Below are 19,160 nucleotides of genomic sequence, written 5' to 3'. Positions count from 1 at the left end.
AATTCTGTAAACAGTCTTACAAATAAATAATTTTAGCACAACTAAAATTGCATTATAATTGCAGGAGTTTGTGAACATCATTGAAACTAACCAATGACAGATTAATCACGAATCCCTGCATGGTCGTGGAAAGTGCTTCCATTTAGATCAAGGTATTTTCAAGATAAATCACACAACGTCCCCAGCATCTATTCAATCTCAGTCGATTGCTCAATTAATTTTTGAAATTGTAAAATATTTCTGGAAAAAGAAAAAAATACATTGTGCTATGTTTTAAAGTGACAAAAATGTCAACAAAATCTCAACATAAAATACTTGATCAAATAAGAGGAGTGAGTAAGTGAAACAGGCTGCATGCAGGCTGAGGCACGCTAAAGCCACACACACACACACACACACATCCTGAAGTGCTCCAAATCAGACGTCTTATATATATTGTTGCTCATTGTCTGATCAAATGCATAAAATGTGTCTTTGATAGCCCACTCGCCTACACACACACATACGTGCACACGCACACACATGCGTGCACACCTATACACACAAGCACAAACACACACACGTGTATGTGTATGATTTGAATACAAATAATAATCACTGGGCTTTTTACTTAACACAAGGGAGGTCAGGGTGCTATTTAAAAACTTTGTGCATTAAAGGGACAGTTCCCCCCAAAATGTAAATTGGGTCATCGCCTACTTACCTCCATAATGACAGGAAGCCTTTGTGGAGTTTGTGGAGTTTCCAGCAAAACAAAGGCTTCATAGTCTAACAAAGAACTAAAAAAACATGGGACTCATTATAAACATCGAATAGTTCCATACAGGCCTTCAAAGTCTCTGTAAGGCGTGAAATCCTCAAATATTTTGGAAAGACATGATTTACACCCTCCTTAAAGCCGGATTATTTGTATCTGCTAAGCTAAAAGCATGGCGCACAAGCGTGAATGCATGTCGATGTGTCTATGTGGGGACCATCTGTCCACACATGAGCATATGGTTCCTTTTAAGAGGGTCGATAGGGAAAGCACAGTAGGACCAACTAACTTACAGCAGATCACAACAAATCACAACAGTGTCTGTTTGTAGCTCCTCTCATAAGTCTGTGAGTCTGTTAGTAGTGCCACCAAAGACATACCTTTTCTCAGATGGTTTTATTGAAAATAGATTTATTTTAGCCCCCCCCAAAAAAACACATTAGATAAAAGCAAACTCCACTACATATACTTTTCAAAAGTATATTCCCCTCCTAACTGGATTTACACCGTCCACTTGGTGATCTGGATAATCATCAAAAGTTTATAAATTGTTCTTGGAATCTTTATACACCAACCATGAAAAGTAAAAGTGAATCGGAGTTGATGTGTATTTTTAACAGATTTTTGAATCCTGAAATGGGTTTTCAATGATAATGTGTAATATTGTTTTCCTAACGTCTTTCAGGATCCAATATGGTTGAAATTCGGTGGTGAGATCGAGGGCCCCACCTTCCATGACTGTGTCAAATTCCATAAACATAATCAATAACCAACCGAGATATTGAGGAACAGATTTTGAAGCTCCATTGACTGCAATGTTGTTGAAAATGTCAAACTGATGCATAATCCAGGATCTCTTTAGTAACCATCACCAAAATTGTATCACCTGTTCCTGGTAACATTCCCAATATTTCCTGAAATTATCATCAAGCTCCGTCCAGAGCCTTTTGAGCTATCTTGCTAACGGACGGACACACAACCTTGGCCGCGGCAATAATGGCTCCACCTCGATTTTTACAAAACTAAAAACCTTTTCATACACAGCATCAATTCATTCATTTAATGAGACAGAGAAAATAAAAAAAGAATATGTGCAACATTTTAAAAAACAAAAATCAACTCTACCACATATATAGCACTTAAACAGAGGTTAAGGTGCTGGGGAGAGCGGCTGCAGTGAACATCCTTCATGCTGATGAAGGAGCCTTGATTCTGTGGCATGAATTAAGCACTGATGCCAATCAGCTAATGGAAACAGGACTGAATGGTCCTGCTTGAATACATGTTGTGCTCCATGTCTTTATATATCCTTGTGGCATATGTCAATAACATTTTTAAATGCTAGTTCTGTTTCTTTACTCATCGTCATAAATCCCGTTTTACCTCAGAGTGGTTCATTTATGGACTCACAATTATTTCAAGGTTTAATTGATAGTTTTATAGCATCGTATCCCACCTTCTGGCTAAGGCCCAAACCATAAATCGCATATGAAGCTGATGCAAGAGGAAATAGCTTCTTGGGAATTAAATTAACTGTCATAAATTACACCAATAAAATATTTTTGAAATCGTATTTTTAAAATCTGTATCTATGTCCCTTCATTTGTTTACGATGTTTCCTCCGCTCCTGTTTCTCTCTTATTGTGGGAACAGCCACATTCTGTATACTTGAAACCCACTATTAAAAATAACATCGAATCATTGACTGAGTCTGCCTGATGAGTGCATGAAGCCTAATGAGGAAGCGACCGCCGTGTTTCATTGTGTGTGTGTGTGTGTGTGTGTGTGTGCTGAACGCTCCAGGTGTTCTGGAGAGAGATTCTTGAGCTGATTCCCAGATTAACACTAAAAGCTGTTACATTCAAAGCTCATATATAATTATCGTATTCACACTGATGCAAATGAAAGCAAACACGCTAATTAATTTCCGTCCGCGTAAATAGAAAAATACCTCAACGGTTTGGGAGATGTTTCGTAAAGAAAGGATGAGGAGATCTGAATGTGATGCTGCTGATCTTTATAAGAAGCGTAAATGTTAGTGATGGGATTAGTACCACCACCTTTATTCCAATGTAATTTTCAATTTGGAGAATAGCAAGAGTAACATGAAGGGAGCTAACTGGATCGTACACTTCTGATTTGTATTGAACTTTGTTCACATATGATTTATTTCAACTTGTATATGTATGTGTTTCATTATTGGAGAGAAATAGTCTTTTTTAAGCCTGCTTTGTTTCCTCAGTTAAAAATAATAATTATTGTCTATATAAACAGTCAGTAAAGATGATAGTGGGAGGAGGGGGGAGGGGGGGGGGGGGTGGAATCTTGGTCTGTCTCAGTGTTTACTTCCCTCTTACCACGCTCATTGTTTTAGGCAATGGTTTCATTAAGACATCTCTGGATACCCACTGCACTCTTCTCACAAAGTACTAAACAGAAGACAGAATTGTTGCTGTGCAACATTCGTGGTTAGAGGAGCAGATAGTTCCCTAACTTGTTGGCAGAGACTGAAAACAGAACTGAAAATGAATAAATTCAGTGCTTAAATTCACCAGAGGGCCAGAAGCATGGCTCCAAATGGACGTTGCTTTGTAACTGGATGTCTCAATGAGCAACTGTTTGCTAACAAGTTTAACATCTTGACCCAAAAAGAGATGAGAAATAAGCCTTTGTAAATAGTTTGCGCTGCCCTGACGTGCACCCTTGCAAAAAATAAAAACTTAGGTTTCGATATTCATTGCAGAGTGAGTTGAGTTGTTGCAGTTATAAAAAAAAAAAAACGTTCCTGTTTATTAATTCCAGGAAGCACATCCACATGATGATTCTCCCAATAACTGCTCACACAAGGACTGACTTTGTGGTGCCACTGACAATTTTAATATAAGATTTCATTGTCCAATTACATATGGGTTGATCTTTCCTGTTTAAGAAAGGCCAACATGTCTCTCTAATGGAAATAGCGTGCAAGTCCTTAATGCAGGACTAATCTCTGCAAACCCTCATCTATTCCCTGGCAGTGGATTATTAATGGGTAGTGTGGCGGCTGGTAGAGAGGCCTCTCCTCGCTAATGTGTCCATTCCTCATTGTTAGGTGTCCATTGAGGGAAAACACAAACGCATGCTGCCCTCTCACACACTCACACCTACAGGCAACACAGGCACGCACACACACACACACACGAGGCTTTCACACAAAGGTGTGCCATCCATGCAGAATATATTCTAAAGGGGAATGATTGTATTTGTAGTTGCCATTCAGTGTTTAATGGTGAATCCGACGCAGATACTCTGATAAGGTCACAACGACAAATTGAAAGCAGCTCACTGAATCCGACGCCCATGCTGTCAATCAGCATTTCCTAACTGGATCAAAGACGACTTGTGGCAGCTGTACAAAACATCAAACGAGTCATTAAATGAAATAATGAGAAAATAAACCTTAATGTAGCCAAGAGGGAGTGGAAGCGAGCGGAGGAACGTGATTCTGCTGTGCTCTCTGAAATTATCTCTCTCTGGCTTGGGCTAATTGCTGGAGGATGTCCTCTTAACAGAGTGTGAAAAGCTGTGTCTAATTACAGCAACATTAATCAGGCATTAGCATGTTATCACAAGGTTAACTTATCAGGAGGGGGGCTCAGAGGCAGCTGGAGGTGTCATTTACCCATGATGCACTGCGCCAGCTCGGCCACAAGGGGTAGTGCTTGTTCTGCCGATGAATGATTATACTCATCCCTCCTTGGAGCACAGAGCAGAAATCAAGACAACCATGTTGGATTGCAATCAGAGAGCGTTGGTGGGCTTCAGATTCCTCAGCGAGGAATTTAAACATCCAGAATCAATATCCTGATTATTTAAGGGCAGAATGGGAACATTTCTCCTCGGGGAATTCAGACTTTGGGTCATAATTTGTTTGCAGGGCCGCATTAGATGAGAGGTCTTTAACATATGCTGTATTAAGAATCTGAAAAATCTATGCCAACCAATTGTGTGCGTGGCGGAACATTTGAATCCTGAGCAATGAAGGATGAGCGGATGGTGATAGCATCCAAAATGACCTCACACGTCAAATATGAATACTGTAGTGTCAAACACTGATTGTTGCGAAATGCAAAATTTAGTTAGCCATATCTTATTATTGATATTTTCTTAATGAGCAATTTTATTTTGAATATATATTTTTAAATCCCCAATAATGAATGATTTAAGCATTCAAATTGTGTTTTTCGCCCTCTCGATATATTCTTGTAGTAGTAAAGATTTGTTAAATGCAATTAGCGCGATCATCCTGAGTCATTATATGCCAAATCACCTACATGTGTGCAGATTAAAGGTCATTTCTGGCAGCAGCTTGGTCCTGTGCCCCGAGTTCATTACCAGCAGCTCCAGCACAGTCTCATCAGGATTCCAACAGGCGCAGAGAAGCCATACCTCCAGCAGCCCTGCCAAAGGCGCTCATTTGTCAGAGAGGCATGGAGATCACAGGCCGACAAATCTCCCACATCTCCCAGACTGTCAAGCTCTTTGCCTGCATATCAAAGACAAAAGAAAAGAGCAGGAGAGCAAAAGAGCAGAGCTGCCATCCTATTCCGAGATGGTCCGCCATTTAAATCCCTCGAGCGTGCCCTTTGAAAGCGTCTATTAGCCTGGGTGAGAGAGATTACAAGCAAATAAAATTACATTCATTGTGATATTTGATTTCATAATAGCTCCAGAATTATAATTACACCGCATTCACACTTTTCATTTAAAATCCATTTGGGAGGAAAACAAAGAATCAGAGATGGGGATGAGCAGGTTGTGCATCGAGCAAGTGAGTGCACATTATCAGGTCTGTTTCACTAGAAGTAACAATAATGAGAGAAGAATAGAGGCACTAATAAGAACGTAATCAGATGAGAGAGCAGGATTTAATGATTAATGATATGGAACACAATGCTTTATTTTCATCTTTTAGTCTTATTGTGCAATCACAGACGAACATGTTGGGAACAAATTATTATTATTTTTTTACAGTGTTTTATGCTTCTCAAAGGCTGCAGAACAAACAAACCTTGTTGTAAAAGGCCTAAGTCTTATCAAACAAAACAAAGGTTACTTCCTCCATCCGATCCCATCTGCAGCTGGCGAGTCAGGGTCGCACCGAGGGCATGGCAGTGTGTTACACGGGGAATGCAGGCCTTTGCTGCCTGCCTTAAACCAACAAGTACAAGTGAAGAGATAGGAGACATTCTTTGGCGGCACAGAAATGAGGCATGAGAAGAGGTATCTTGATAGCAGTACTTGTTGCCCTGACGCGTTAAATAGCTGGCCTTCAACACCCCAATCAACCGCTGAGTGAGCCACTGTGTAGCCAAGGGTTGTGTTTGATAGCTGGATGTCTGAACTCAATGGCGCTTCGCCTGGCCCCTCGTGCCACTGGGGGGTGATCGTGAATCTGGCTTCACAGAATGGACAAAACTCATGATATTTTGTCGGCTTATTGTCGTCCTAAGTCGATAATGCAAATGCATCACTGATTAATGCTTTGGGTTAGTCAGTCATAAAATAATGATAATTCATCTCCACAATATTGAATAAAAGGATTGGCCTTGGGTGGCTATCGTGCAAATCCTGTTTTGGCTTGCACAGCCTGTGTGATGCGATAAGTACAACTGCATATCTCACGGTGTGAAACGATGCCTACCAACCATTGCCCGGCACTCCTGCCATTTGACACAGGAATTCAGGAGTCAGCCAAAGCGCACAAACAAGAGTGTCTGTGGGACACGACAAGCATTTTGAACGTGCTCCAAGGCCTCCAGAGGCCTGTGTTGACTAATCTGCAAGCAATCCGCTCTGCAAGCCTCATTGCTAGTGGAAGAACAAGCCCCTTAAGCTGTGACATTAATGAACACAGCAAGATAAGATAGGGTCTGTTATCTCGGCGCACGGAACTCTTGCCCAGATAGGAGATAAGAGCCTTTCAAGGCGTGTTTGCTGCCAGACAAATTTCCAAAGAAGCATGGGAGGCAGGCAAAGCCAGGCCTGGAATGCTGAGAATTCCCATTGAAGCCAGTCTCATGAAGAATATGATCCCCCTGCCCTTTTGCACCACATTATATCCGATGGTGAGTGAGTGTTACAATGTGTTGAGGACACAAAAAGTCTAAAACCAGCGGCCATTTCTTTGCACAGTATTAGAGGAAGAACTCAGAATCTGCTATGCATCAAGAGAATAACCATAGACCGTTATTATGAGAGCATTACACTGAAATGAAATGAGGAGTAACTGCAGATGCAGTGGAATAGAACATTAGTTGGATTGTTTCATCTATTATAAACACACTCTCTGAGAAGTCAGCTGCTTTTAATAGTGTCTCTTTGGGATGCTGATGGCCCTCTAATGAAAGATATATTACATTTCAGGTACAAATTGTCAGCTCTGAATCAACAGATGCATCTCCAAGGCACAGAAAAAAGACATTTTGCATTCATGAAAGTAACGCACAGAAAAAATAAAGAATTGAATTAGTTTGTTTTGTTACATGAAGATCTCGTGAAAGTTCTGTTCTATCCCGTTGCACACTAACTTAGGTCTGCTGTTTATTCTTCATACCATTCTGTCACTTTTCATGTCTCAATTTCCTGCCGTTATTGGGGCCGTCAAGACGTCAGCCGTTCTCCTCAGCTGGTCACATCTATCCAGCAGCATTTTATTATCTTGCTGCCATCTTTCAAATGTGTTTCTCTCCATACCTTTAATTCATTCATGCTGCTGTTATGCATGCCCTCCACCTTTCCAATCTCTGCCCAATCTTTTTGTCAATTCCCTAATTTCATCAGCCTCCTCATTAGCCTCAGCAGAGCCATCAGCCGTCACCACCGCCGGTGTGTGGACCCCATGGAGAGGATTATTTTGCTGCTGCTCACTGCAAATGTCCTTCAATCACAGTCTCTGAAGAGCCAAAGTGCCAAAGACCCTTATATTAAGTGTCATACGTTGATTGCTGTAATTTACTTTACTTTATTTCTTTAATATTTTGGCTAGTATTTAGAGAATTCTTAAGATCAAAATTAAAATCATGACAATTCTTAGCTAAGAGTCTTATTACTTTAAATGTATGTGATTACATATACAGTATAGGAATTCTACATTAACACAATCAAAATTGCTTTTTGTATGTGGTTTAGTATAATGGAAGCTTATTCTACACAACAAAACCTTTGTACAATTATACAGTTATCATTTACACTTTAGTCTCTACTAGTGTAACAAATGTAGCTATTCACTTTATTATCTTCATTTATTATTATTTTTATTACACAATTTCTTTTCTTTTTTTTTACATTTTATTGCATTGTACTTATTGTTTCATTATTCATGTGTTCATTTTATGCATTTATTGATTTTCTTGCTGTAGTCTTCTGCTATTTCTGTACTAAACCATGAATTAGTTTTTATGAATTAGTTATTCAGAACCCTAATAGTCAAATGTAAGTTGTGTTACAGATATATACTGAAGTATACTCACAAGCGATCTATCCTTTCCAGTAACACTGCTTCATACCTCACAAGGCAATAATACAAGAGGAAAACCCACCAAAACCCTTTTCTCAAGCCATTTCAGTTCTAACAAATGAACAAAAATAAACTAAAACAAATGTCAAGAAAGGAAATATTTTCACACTAAAAACAATCACTCAAACATTTGGTAATTTATCATATGAAGCCAAACAAAGCCATTACTCATGAAAGCCGAAAACAGATGCTGTTCTGTTGGATCAGCGTACTGGTGGTCATATTCCAACATGAGCTCTGGCTCCACTCACAGTTTAATATTTAAGCGTTCTGTTCTCAGTAGACGGCTTACATAGTTTTATGTGGAAAGATAGCATATTTGATTTTCAAATGTGTCATTAATTCACGGGCTGTAAAAACAACCTTTTTGTCAATTTTCAGAATTTCATATTGGAAAGGAAATCCTCCCACGCAGATGCCAAGAACTCGGTGTTTGCACTTCTTCCAGCGTCAAACTGAATAAATTCTTAGGAATTTGCCCACCCCACCAGAGGGGATGGACGAAATCAGAATTCTCATTCTGTGGCTTGGAAAAACTTCCGCCTTCCTGCATGCCAAGCAGCACTGAGGCGATCCCTGTGATGAGCCAAGGAAGGCTCTGCTAACTGAGCTCTGGAGAAATACGGTCTCAGCAAGATCCATATTCAAATAAACTTCACTCTTGGCCCGAGCACACAAGCCGTGTTGTCACCAGCTGGCAGTGCCTCTCACCGCCCCTTCAAATACTGAGCCACTTTTGATTAACGTCTCTACGGCTAATCATGTACATTTGCTGTGCCAAATTGGAGGAGCTGCGCATGGCCTCCATTTGCCTTGAAATCGTATTTTTTTAATCTCATTCGAACCTTCCTCTACACCACCCACCCTTCCCCTAAATCTTCTCTTGTCTGGTGGCAATACAAAGAAGAGAGAGGGTGGCGTGGCGGCATGGTGCCATCCCGTGCGTCCCTGAAGGAGAGGGCTATTGCTGCCAGATGCAACCAGCTGCATAAATGTTATTCATTTCTACGGCTTATGTACATAATATGGAGATCGTGAGGTTCCACTAAAGGCTGGAAAAATCTTCAAAATTGAATCAAAGTGGAAAACTTATTTTGGCTGGGAGCTGTTCTGGACCTCCTCCTTTTCCATCTCTCTTAATTCACTCCTCCTCCTCCTCCCCGTCTCACATCGTGCTTCCTGAGGTTCCTCTGTGAGTGATTTACAGTGTAATCTTTGTCCTAGGCTGCACGGACTCGGCTGTGTTGGAACGAGACAGATGGAATATTTGTCCAGAGGTACAAAGCATTAGGCAGCACTTTGTCACCAGGGTCCGGAATTCACACCATTTGGATGTTTCCAAGTCATCTCCTTAACCGCTGACTGGCCTGGTTTTTGTCACCTGCTGCTCTGTTGACACCGAGGGCTAAAAAAAGATGGCAACATGGACGAACGTAAGCTGCTAGCCTTTTTAGGCGATCAAAACAACATGCAGCCGACAAAGAGTGCTGTGACAGGGATGCACAGCCAAAGCCCTCGGTTTGGCTTCCTCTCCCTCGGCTCATAGTTCCCATATAGTTTGGTGTTTACGACAGCCTCCTGTCAGGGTTTGCTCACGCCCCACAGAGAAATGGGCCGGAACCCCGGGCAGAGCCAAGGTCTCCCAAATCACCAGACACAGCTGAGGCCCCAGCAAACCAAATGCGATGCCGGCAGGGGCTTCCCGACTCATTACCAATCTCCATTTCAAAACAGCCTTCAAACAGGAACTAATGCATTAGCCCTCGCTGGGGACAAGTCGAGGGAGCTACTACATAGCGGCTCAAAAATGCTTTCATACATGTTTTATCAGCGGGAGAAGAGTGAGCAAGAGAGAAAAGGAGCTTGGATGAACCGTTCATTTGTTGCCCATCTTATTAGCTGCCATTGTGCTCTACAAAAGCCCCGTAGGCCTGTCCCACTGTTCACTGAATCTGGGTTGAATGTTGCACCAAGTACTTTTTGGAGGTATTTGAGAGCATGAAAATTCAATCCCAAACCCTACGCTTTGAGGTTTCTCACAGATAAATGAAGAAGATTAGTAGCACAATAAAACAATGTCTTACCTCAGGTTGCCGACCCCTGTGCTAGGCCATGTGTTATCTGATGAGGGACTGTGTGCTGAAATTGACCTTGCCAGTCAATGAGTGAAATTGATGGAGCTTTTCACCTCCGGTGGGCTGTTCTACATTCAGCCATAAAATGGATGGAGCAAAGGACAGTGTGATTGGGTCAGGTTAAAATGTAAGGTGTGTTTCTATTCTAACAAAGCATGTTTGATAAATCATTGTTACAGGAGGAATCGGCATGTTGTCAGAGGTTCAGGGGTTAAGCTGCTGACGAGATGATTAGAACTGAAAGCACACAGTGCTAAAGCCAAGCTGGCCGCTGACAGATGCTACCCGTCGGAAGAATATGTGGCTCAATTACTCTGAGCCTAAAGTGAAAGTGATAGTGATTTAAGTCTTCCCAATACGCCAGCACCATTCTAGCAAACAGTCTTTTCAAGGAGCCCTTAAAAAACCCTGCGACAGTGTGTGAAACACAAGAGCGCCATTGATTCTCAATAACGCCCCCTAATGACCTGACCGTGGTTTGATCCACACTGTCATTATGGGCTGATACCATGGGACAAGATTGGTGGGTCTCACGGCACACAGCAGCAAGATGAGTAGTCGAGGCATTATCGGGATGAATTGGCCGTCTTCGTACCGGCGGCAAGCCCAGCCGAGGTCTTGTCAATAACAAGATGGAGCGCCTCAGGGCTCCCTCCGTGGTCCACTCCAGAGTGCCTTCCGGCCTCATTAGAAAAGCAGATGAGAGGTTTGTTTGAGTAGAGGAGGCGTATAAGAAGAAAGAGGAGCCTCGCCTCTACTATCAGATAGCCTGCCTCCCAGGCATTGCTCCTTTTAATGAGTCCGGACCGCAGGTCAATACGCCACTGGGCACCCAGTCAATACCGCTTACCTGCAACACAAACACTCAAAACCTGCTTTCATACAAAATCAATGTCCTATTAGTCCCTTCCTGCATTGCTTTTGCCCAATCTCATCGATTTTCATCTAAAGAGCTCTGCAGTCCATGTATGACAGATTATGGTCAAATGATCTGATGGCTTTGGCTACTCTTCCAACCAAGTCCCGTTGCCTTTGTGATTTTAAAGTAATAGCTTGATATCAGATGAGAAATACTCTAAAGGCTGAAAACTGAGGCACAAGCATTATTGGCAAACCCATCAAACTCACATGAACATTCCACTCAGTCGGTTCGGCTTACAAACAAATCCAGCGGCTGCCGGCGGCGGCGGCACTGAATTCAGAAGGAAAGCCAAGCAACAAATGTTTGACATTAGGTCCAAACTTTATTCCGTACATTTTAAACCATGAATGTTCATTTTAATTTTTTGCACGCCTAAAACTCTACTTGTTTTGTATACAAGAGTCTAAGAAAAACAACTGCACAACACCACAAGGTTGACAGAGAAAGTCCTTTTGCCACTCAATAAAATGAGTTCCTCTTTTCTTTCGGGGGCTGGTCCAGTTTGTAACTTGGAAATGATGTCATTATTTAAACGATATTATAAACATGTATTAATCCAAGTTCCTCTCTGTCCGACCAGGATGGTCTGCTCCCTCCGTGTGATCCCTCCTGTAGGGTGCTGTGTGCTGCTTTGCATAGATTGCAGATGATCCTTCTAGGCCGCCTTACAACACCCTCCTGTCGTACTTCCCATCAATTGGCCAGGCTTGTCTGTTGCCATGATACTCAACAAGGATGTGTTTCGTTTGATTTTGTTTTTCTAGAAATGGTTAAAAAGACTAATAAATTTACACAGTCACTTTGCAGCGAAGGACTATTAACAAGTTATGTACATGAGTTTTCTTTACAGAGACTGAACAAAGACTTTATAATATATATATATTTATCTGCATATCTCAAAGGCAAAACAAATGAACAGTAATGCAACATTGAGATTAAACCATGAGATTAAATTACTGAAGGTTGAAACCAAATCCAGTCTTTACTGTGGGCCATAATGGACATGTCTCACAATCCGCTGGGATAAATATTGTAGAAGGTGTTGCTAATGCACGAAATACATTAAATTCATAGAAATAATATCTATATATGGAACAAGAAAAGGAAATGTACAAACTCATTTCAGGACCTCTCTTTCCACACAAGGCTGGAAAAAGGCATTGGATTAATATATTAATAATTATTATCAAATATTTAAGTCAGATATAAACATACACTTATTTGTGTTGTCTTAACCGACCCTATTCGACGTCCAGTCCACTAAAAATAAAGTCATGGCATGTGCTCAATCAGCCTTACACACCTTTACTTTCTACAATCATACCCACTTCCCTTCGGGAGTTTTGCTCTTCTCTGGAGAGCAGTGCATTTTCTTCTGAAGATTTCATATTGAGGGACTGGGGCTTGAGAATGCATCTAGTAAGACGTCGTGCACCTTTCTAAGAAGCTACCGCGCCTCGACCTCTTTGGGGTTGCGAGATGGGGAGTAGTCCCGTGGGTCCTGGGTGGTGGTGAGGGGGGTAGTCCTCCTTGGAGAGGCAGACCTGGCACTGCCAGCTGGCACGAGGGGAGGGGGTGCACTCAGTGCAGCAGTGGGGGGCGTTCTGTTCAGAGGGCCATTGTGTCCCGTAGAGGGGCTGAGTCTAGGGTAAGGCATGCCCCCAAGGTGAGGCATAAAGGGTGGCATGTGGGGTAGATGGCCCTCCATGGGGGACTGGTGCAGCTGATGGAGGCGAGCCCTGTCTAGCTCCTCCCTCAGGTGGAGACGCTCTCGTTCCTCCGCCTGCTGCCTCATCCTCTCGTGCTCCCTGCGCACCTCCAACAGGTGTTCGTGGTGAGCGTAGTCGTGAGCCTCCCTTTCGCGATAGGCTCGTTCCTGTTCGTACACGCTGGGGAAGCGATGTCCTTGCTCAGCTCTCAGCTGAAAGTCCATCCGCCGCTGCAAGTCCAGGCTGCGGTAGGCTTCTCGAAGAGGGTCCCAAGGGAAGGCCGGGTGGGGCAGGCGCTCTCGTCCTGCCAGGGGGCTCACGCCCATGAATGGGGCCATGCGAGCCCTGTCGAGCACATTGAGGCTCCCCATCTGGGGCATGGCACTCATGGAGAGGGGCAGAGAGTGTGCCATGGGGACGCCATGCAGGCCAGGTCCTGGGATGTCACTGCCTCGCAGAGAGGGAAGAGGAGGCTGCTGGGACAAAGGTGGGTGATGATGGTGAGGGTTTACAGGTTGGCTCATGTGAGGAGGAAAAACCTGGGCTGGCAGCTGGTGGGCGGGCTCTGAACTCACCACCATAACCTCTTGCTCCTCCTTCCGCTCCTCTTTAATCTTCATGTCATTTTTTACTTTGTGCAGCAGCTCTGCAGTTTGGGGCTCTTTCCTATCGCTGTCCTTCAGTGTGGGTGGGGGCCCACCTGCCATCTTCATGCCCTGCTCATTGATCACCGTCTTGGAGTATGGAGAAGGAGAAAGTTGGCTTGTTTTGATGGAGTCTTCTGACGATCTCCTCTCCAGCATCTCCTTGCCAGGTGAGCGACTCTCCTTCACCTTCACATCAGCCAGTGTGGAAGGTTCTCTGTGGCGCTCTAGAAGATCCTTCTCGGGTTCACGGACCCGATCAACACCACCACTGTGGTGACGACCACCCGAATCACTGGAGTTCTGGCTGTTTGAGCGAATCAGGCTGCTGATCTGGTAGCTGACCGGTGCAGAGGCTGGAGAAGAACGGTTGGAGTGGCGGTTGCGATCCAAAGAATCTCTGTGATAAAATAACAGAAAGTTTAATTTTGTTCGAGCAAAAACAATCATTATGCAGTTTTTCTACATGTTTACCTGAATTAGATTTCACACAGTAAAATTACAGGAGAGTTACTCTACTCTTTTCTTCAACTGATATCGATTCATGCCTTTAAATATGGCAGCAATCCCTCCGAATATCATCCACAGAAAACCTTGCGATTTCTGTTTTGACAGATCATTTCTCTCACAGATGCTTGTTGCACGTTTAATTTGTGTAGTTTCTGTTTTTTTGGATCCATGAATCCAATTAATTTTCATTTCCACAGATGCTCCGAAAGGAGAAGTGACACATTTTTTGTTTTAACACTACATCATTCAATCTCAAGAGCTAATTTTGTTAATTAAAGATATTTTGTACACACAGGCAGGAAAATCATCCTTTCGCACGCATCTTTACGGGTTGTTACCCTGCGTTTCAATGGGTTTGTGTACAGTTTTATTGTGCGTGTGCCAACATATACTTATATGCTTTGCTTTTGTTGTGAGGTAACCGCCAAACAAATGACGATGCATTTCCATCTTGTAGCAACGAAGTCTTGGGGATAGTGAAGTGCGATTTTGCACAAATAACCAGCATTGTTTTTCATTGATATCAACTAACTCACCTGTCTTTATCTTTCTCCTCTTTACCAATGGATGCATCTCTTTTCTCTCGTTCCCTTTCCCTTTCCCGTTCTCTATCTCTTTCCCGTTCTCTCTCGTGGCTGTTGGCTGAGCCGCTTCTCTCAGCATCTGCAATTTTGGGCCACTGTGGCGGCGTGGGGAAAGATGGCGGGGTGCGTCGAAGTCTGTTCCAGGTGTCATGGTGGGGGCTGCCAAATGTGGGCAGTCCTCCTGGCCCTTCCTTGGTGCCAAACATATTGTTGGACCCTGGATGAAAGGAGGAGACAGGCATGGGACCCACTGTAAGTTAATTGGGCACAAAACCTTCTCGAGGACACATGAGATGAGAAAGACTCAACAACAAAAGCTGCTTTTGTCTTTGTCCCTGGAGTTTCACTCACTGAAGCTGTTTGAAAGAGTTTGAGGTTAATAGCCCCCCCCCCCCCCACCACCACCACCAGAAAAAAAAACTATTCATTTGCTTTTGGACTAAAGGCCCCCCTCCCTTTGTTGAGCTAGATGAAGAGGGGTGACTCGCTTGCCCTCTGGAGTTGCAGGCTGTGAAAAGCCAAGGGAGACCTTAGCATTCCACAGCATGTCTCTTCCAATCACATTCATTTTCACAACAGGGTGACTGATTTGGCACAAAAAACAGGAGGGACGAAGAGAAAGAGAGAAAGCCACAGAGAGAAGGATAGAGGGGTAATCGTGAAAGCTGTCCATGGTGGTGCAGAGGGGACTTGACAAATCATTAACTGATGAACTGCCACCAAACGGCAGACCTGAAAGTGCCTGCTGGCAGCGGCAGAGCCCGATTCAAAGCCAAGCCGGTTGGTGGATGAAGTGGAGGCAGGAAGGAGGTTGGCGGCGGCGTTTTGCACTGCCTCGTTGGGCTTCGCTGTGCTGTGGTTGTTTTGACACAGAAACTAGAGTTAAGCGTCTTGATTTTTGTATTTTTTTTTATTCCTCCCCTCCTGGCTCTCCCTGTGGTCTAACTGCCCTGCTCTGTTCTGCTACTGGCCACAGGGGCCAGATTGAAGGGGGGGAGCGGTGGAGGAGGAGAGGGGGCAGCGCTTACCAAGCGAGGGGTTGCCTAATCCTCCGAAGGCACTGCTTGAAAGGTTGCCGAGGCCGCCATAGGAACTGGAGCGACTGAAAGGATCTGTAAAATGCCAAACAGGGATTAGCAAAAAGGGGGGCTGGCTAGTGGTGCTCACCCCAAAACCAAACTGTTCCACTCGGCTTTTCTCTTACAAGCGAGCGTTTTTTTTGTTTTTTTTTTAGCGCTGCCACCCTAGCTCCCTGCCTGGTTATCCTGGGGATGCTAGATTCACTGCCACTAACTGGAGTGGAGTGTTTCCGACTCTGCTGGACAAGTGGAACTACGTCTTGATGGGAACATGACTTTTTAATTGCTGTGAGCTGAGAAGGAAATTCACCGGAGCAGGGAAGGAAACTTGGAGTTGGTAAAATTAGGCCAGACAGACTACAACAATTTAGCTGTAGTACAAGTAACTGATGGGCTCCGCTGACACGCACTGGATACTACAAATTTACAGCACAAATATTTACCCTGAGAAGTCAGAGAACAATATTCATCAGCCGGTAATTTACAGCCCCGTTTTAATTTGGCAAAACCCATCAGGAAATGCAGAACTTATCAACAGATTAGGGTTTAAGGATTTTTAGCTCTGGGGCTTGTTAATATAACAGAAAAGACAACAATTGAGAAATCTCCTCTGCCTCGCACATAAATTCTCCTGACAGGAAAATGAATTAAAAACAGTTGCCTAAATCTTCCTCCTCAGTGCACCACGTATTCATGAGCACAAAATGGATTGACTCAAGGGCTTATTCCATGAAATCATCTTGCCACTTTTAAACTAAACAGTTACTCAAATAGAAAATAAATGAATGCATAAAAAATAATTAAATGCACAAATAAATCCAACATTAACTACCTTCCATTACTCCTAAGAATTACAAGATTGCAGAACACATCGTGATTTACGCTGTTGCACTGCGATTACGCCGCACTAAAATAAATAAATAAATGAGGGTGAATTAATGGGAGGCTAGCGGCGCAACACCACAATGAGTTCTCGATTATATGACGGCTACACTCTATTTCCAGGATTCTCCAGTTTACTCAACAGCAAACTAACAACAATGACCAACTGGACGCCATATTAACTTTCAACCCTTCACGTGAGAATAACCAAAATTTTAGGCTTCAAGTTACACCCTAGTGGCGTGTAATGTGTCTAAATGAGTGCAAAAGAGAGCCAGCGAGCGAGAGGTTGAGAGAAAGAGGAGGAGGTAAATGTTTTAGAAATTAAATGTAGGTTTACTTACACTTACCTGCGAAATGGCTCGGCGGCAGGAAACCACTTGGATGGGGGGCGGGGCCGTATGGAGAAGGCGCTGGTTGGCCAGAGCCTATCAGAGTGGAGATGATAGAATAGGGCTATTATTATCCAAATGTGGCGTTATAAATTGTGGAGAGCCAAAAAAAAGAAATGATAATCAAACTCCGCAGGTGATTTTCCAGGACTAAAAGTGAAAGCGTGTATGTTCTGAAACAGCATCACAAACCTGTTGCAGATATCCAGTATACACGTGTAACAGCATTTACAAAAACAGGGTTTTCGATGTGTGTGCTTGCAGTGTAACATAATTTAGTTGTGTGTGTGCTTGCAGTGTAACATAATTTAGTTGTGTGTGCTTGCAGTGTAACATAATTTAGTTGTGTGTGTGCTTGCAGTGTAACATAATTCCGTTGTGTGTGTGTGCTTGCAGTGTAACATAATTTCGTTGTGTGTGTGCTTGCAGTGTAACATAATTTCATTGTGTGCTTGCAGTGTAACATAATTTCGTTGTGTGTGTGCTTGCAGTGTAACCTAATTTTGTTGTGTGTGCTTTCAGCGTATCAATGACAGGAATAAAGCTTTCTTTTTCTTCTTTCTGAGTGCCGTTACTGACTGAGCAACAAGCCGGCCTCTTTTACAGACGCTGCTACCATCACTACGAGCCACGAATTGTTGATGGTAGAACCAATTACAGGAGTGTCTCTGTCACGCCACCGCATAATTACCAGCCAAAGGCCGCCCGCCTCTCTGTTGCCCTCCAACACAGGGCAAATCAGTCAATTACCTAACCGAGAGTCATCCATATTCATGCACGCATCTGATTCCTTTTATTGCCAAAACATTGCTACAAAAAGCACTATAATTAAGCGAGAGTTACATAAGAGGAGGCATAAAAGAATGGCATTTCATTACAGTGATGGAGGAATCATTTTCATCAGAAGGGTTGAAGAACCGGATCATTCAAGCGCATTTAAATATTTTTGTTTTGTTTTGTGGAAGGTGAATTTCATCACCATCCACTGTGAAGTGGGAGACCCTACTGACCTGTGGAAGAGAAGAGGGGTCGTGCCAGGTCATGAGGGTAGGGGAACCCTGGGAAGACTCCTGGCGCTGGGGGTCGACTGAACAGGTCCAGCTTCCCATTCATGTCTAATTTGTGAGGATCCAGCTGCATTTGCTGGAGTCGGGTAAGGCAGGGAAAAGAGGAGGTCGAAGGACACAGACAATTAGGTCGGTAGAAACGGTACCAACCACTTAAAGCAGCTGAGTGAGAGGTTCCTATGCTAAGCTACACTGGGTGAGAGATCATAGGAAGACAGATGCATCAACTAAAGTTACATTGTGGCCATTTAAGTTGCGACACACATATGCAAGCTGATTAGGAAGACTAAATGTTTGGTAACGGGGGTTCGGCGCCCCAGAAGGACTGACACCACTGGGTTTGGAACATTAGTAGAAGATCTCCATGGCGAGGCCACACCATCCCTGTGTAAGTGAGAGGAGCCTCATGCAGACAGACATTTTTCTGTCCCCCACACACGGATTCTGAACCCAGTACCACATGACACGATCATCCCTACCAAGTCCATTACCAGTATATTTTATCTGGCGTTACATGAATGCAAGATTCCTGCAGGACATCATTATCCATCTCACGCACCTTCATTTTCTGCTGGTGGTGGTAGATCTGCCATGCGATCTGGACATGCACTGCACACCACTTGCCAGGTTTCTAAAAATTTAGAGAGAAACTGAGGTTAGCCTACTGGCTTTTCATACTGGGAGCTAAAAATGTATACTGGCATTGAGATTTTCTGGCCAAGCCCCCCCCCCCCCCCCCCAGAAAACGTCTCAAATTTAACAACCAGGCAAAGGACTCAGAAAATCTAACCCTGATTTTAGATCAACAGAGCTCAAGGCTAATGCTACCCTGCATTTGCTTGATTAGGAACAGTCAAAGAATTTAAAGTTTTAGACTTTGTGGACTGGCCAGAGAGATGAAATTCTCAATCAAAGATGGAC

General features: G+C 43.4%; 1 protein-coding gene across 1 annotated transcript in view; it reads right to left on the bottom strand.

Moving 5' to 3' along the window:
* Positions 1-11,690: 11,690 nt before the first annotated feature.
* Positions 11,691-19,160, bottom strand: part of fbrsl1 (fibrosin-like 1) — a 243,632-nt gene continuing 236,162 nt past the window's right edge. Inside the window, exons 15-20 of the mRNA XM_068760871.1 lie at positions 18,799-18,870; positions 18,183-18,315; positions 17,125-17,208; positions 15,848-15,931; positions 14,772-15,036; positions 11,691-14,125 (exon numbers count right to left, since the gene is read on the bottom strand). Coding sequence (XP_068616972.1) covers positions 12,820-14,125; positions 14,772-15,036; positions 15,848-15,931; positions 17,125-17,208; positions 18,183-18,315; positions 18,799-18,870 — 1,944 coding nt within the window. The 3' untranslated portion in view covers positions 11,691-12,819. The remainder of the gene's footprint in view (positions 14,126-14,771; positions 15,037-15,847; positions 15,932-17,124; positions 17,209-18,182; positions 18,316-18,798; positions 18,871-19,160) is intronic.

The sequence above is a fragment of the Brachionichthys hirsutus genome, chromosome 4 (assembly GCF_040956055.1).
Source record: "Brachionichthys hirsutus isolate HB-005 chromosome 4, CSIRO-AGI_Bhir_v1, whole genome shotgun sequence".
Classification (NCBI taxonomy): Eukaryota; Metazoa; Chordata; class Actinopteri; order Lophiiformes; family Brachionichthyidae; genus Brachionichthys; species Brachionichthys hirsutus.
Note: the sequence above shows the minus strand (reverse complement) of the source record. Positions and strands in the feature narration are given on the sequence as shown.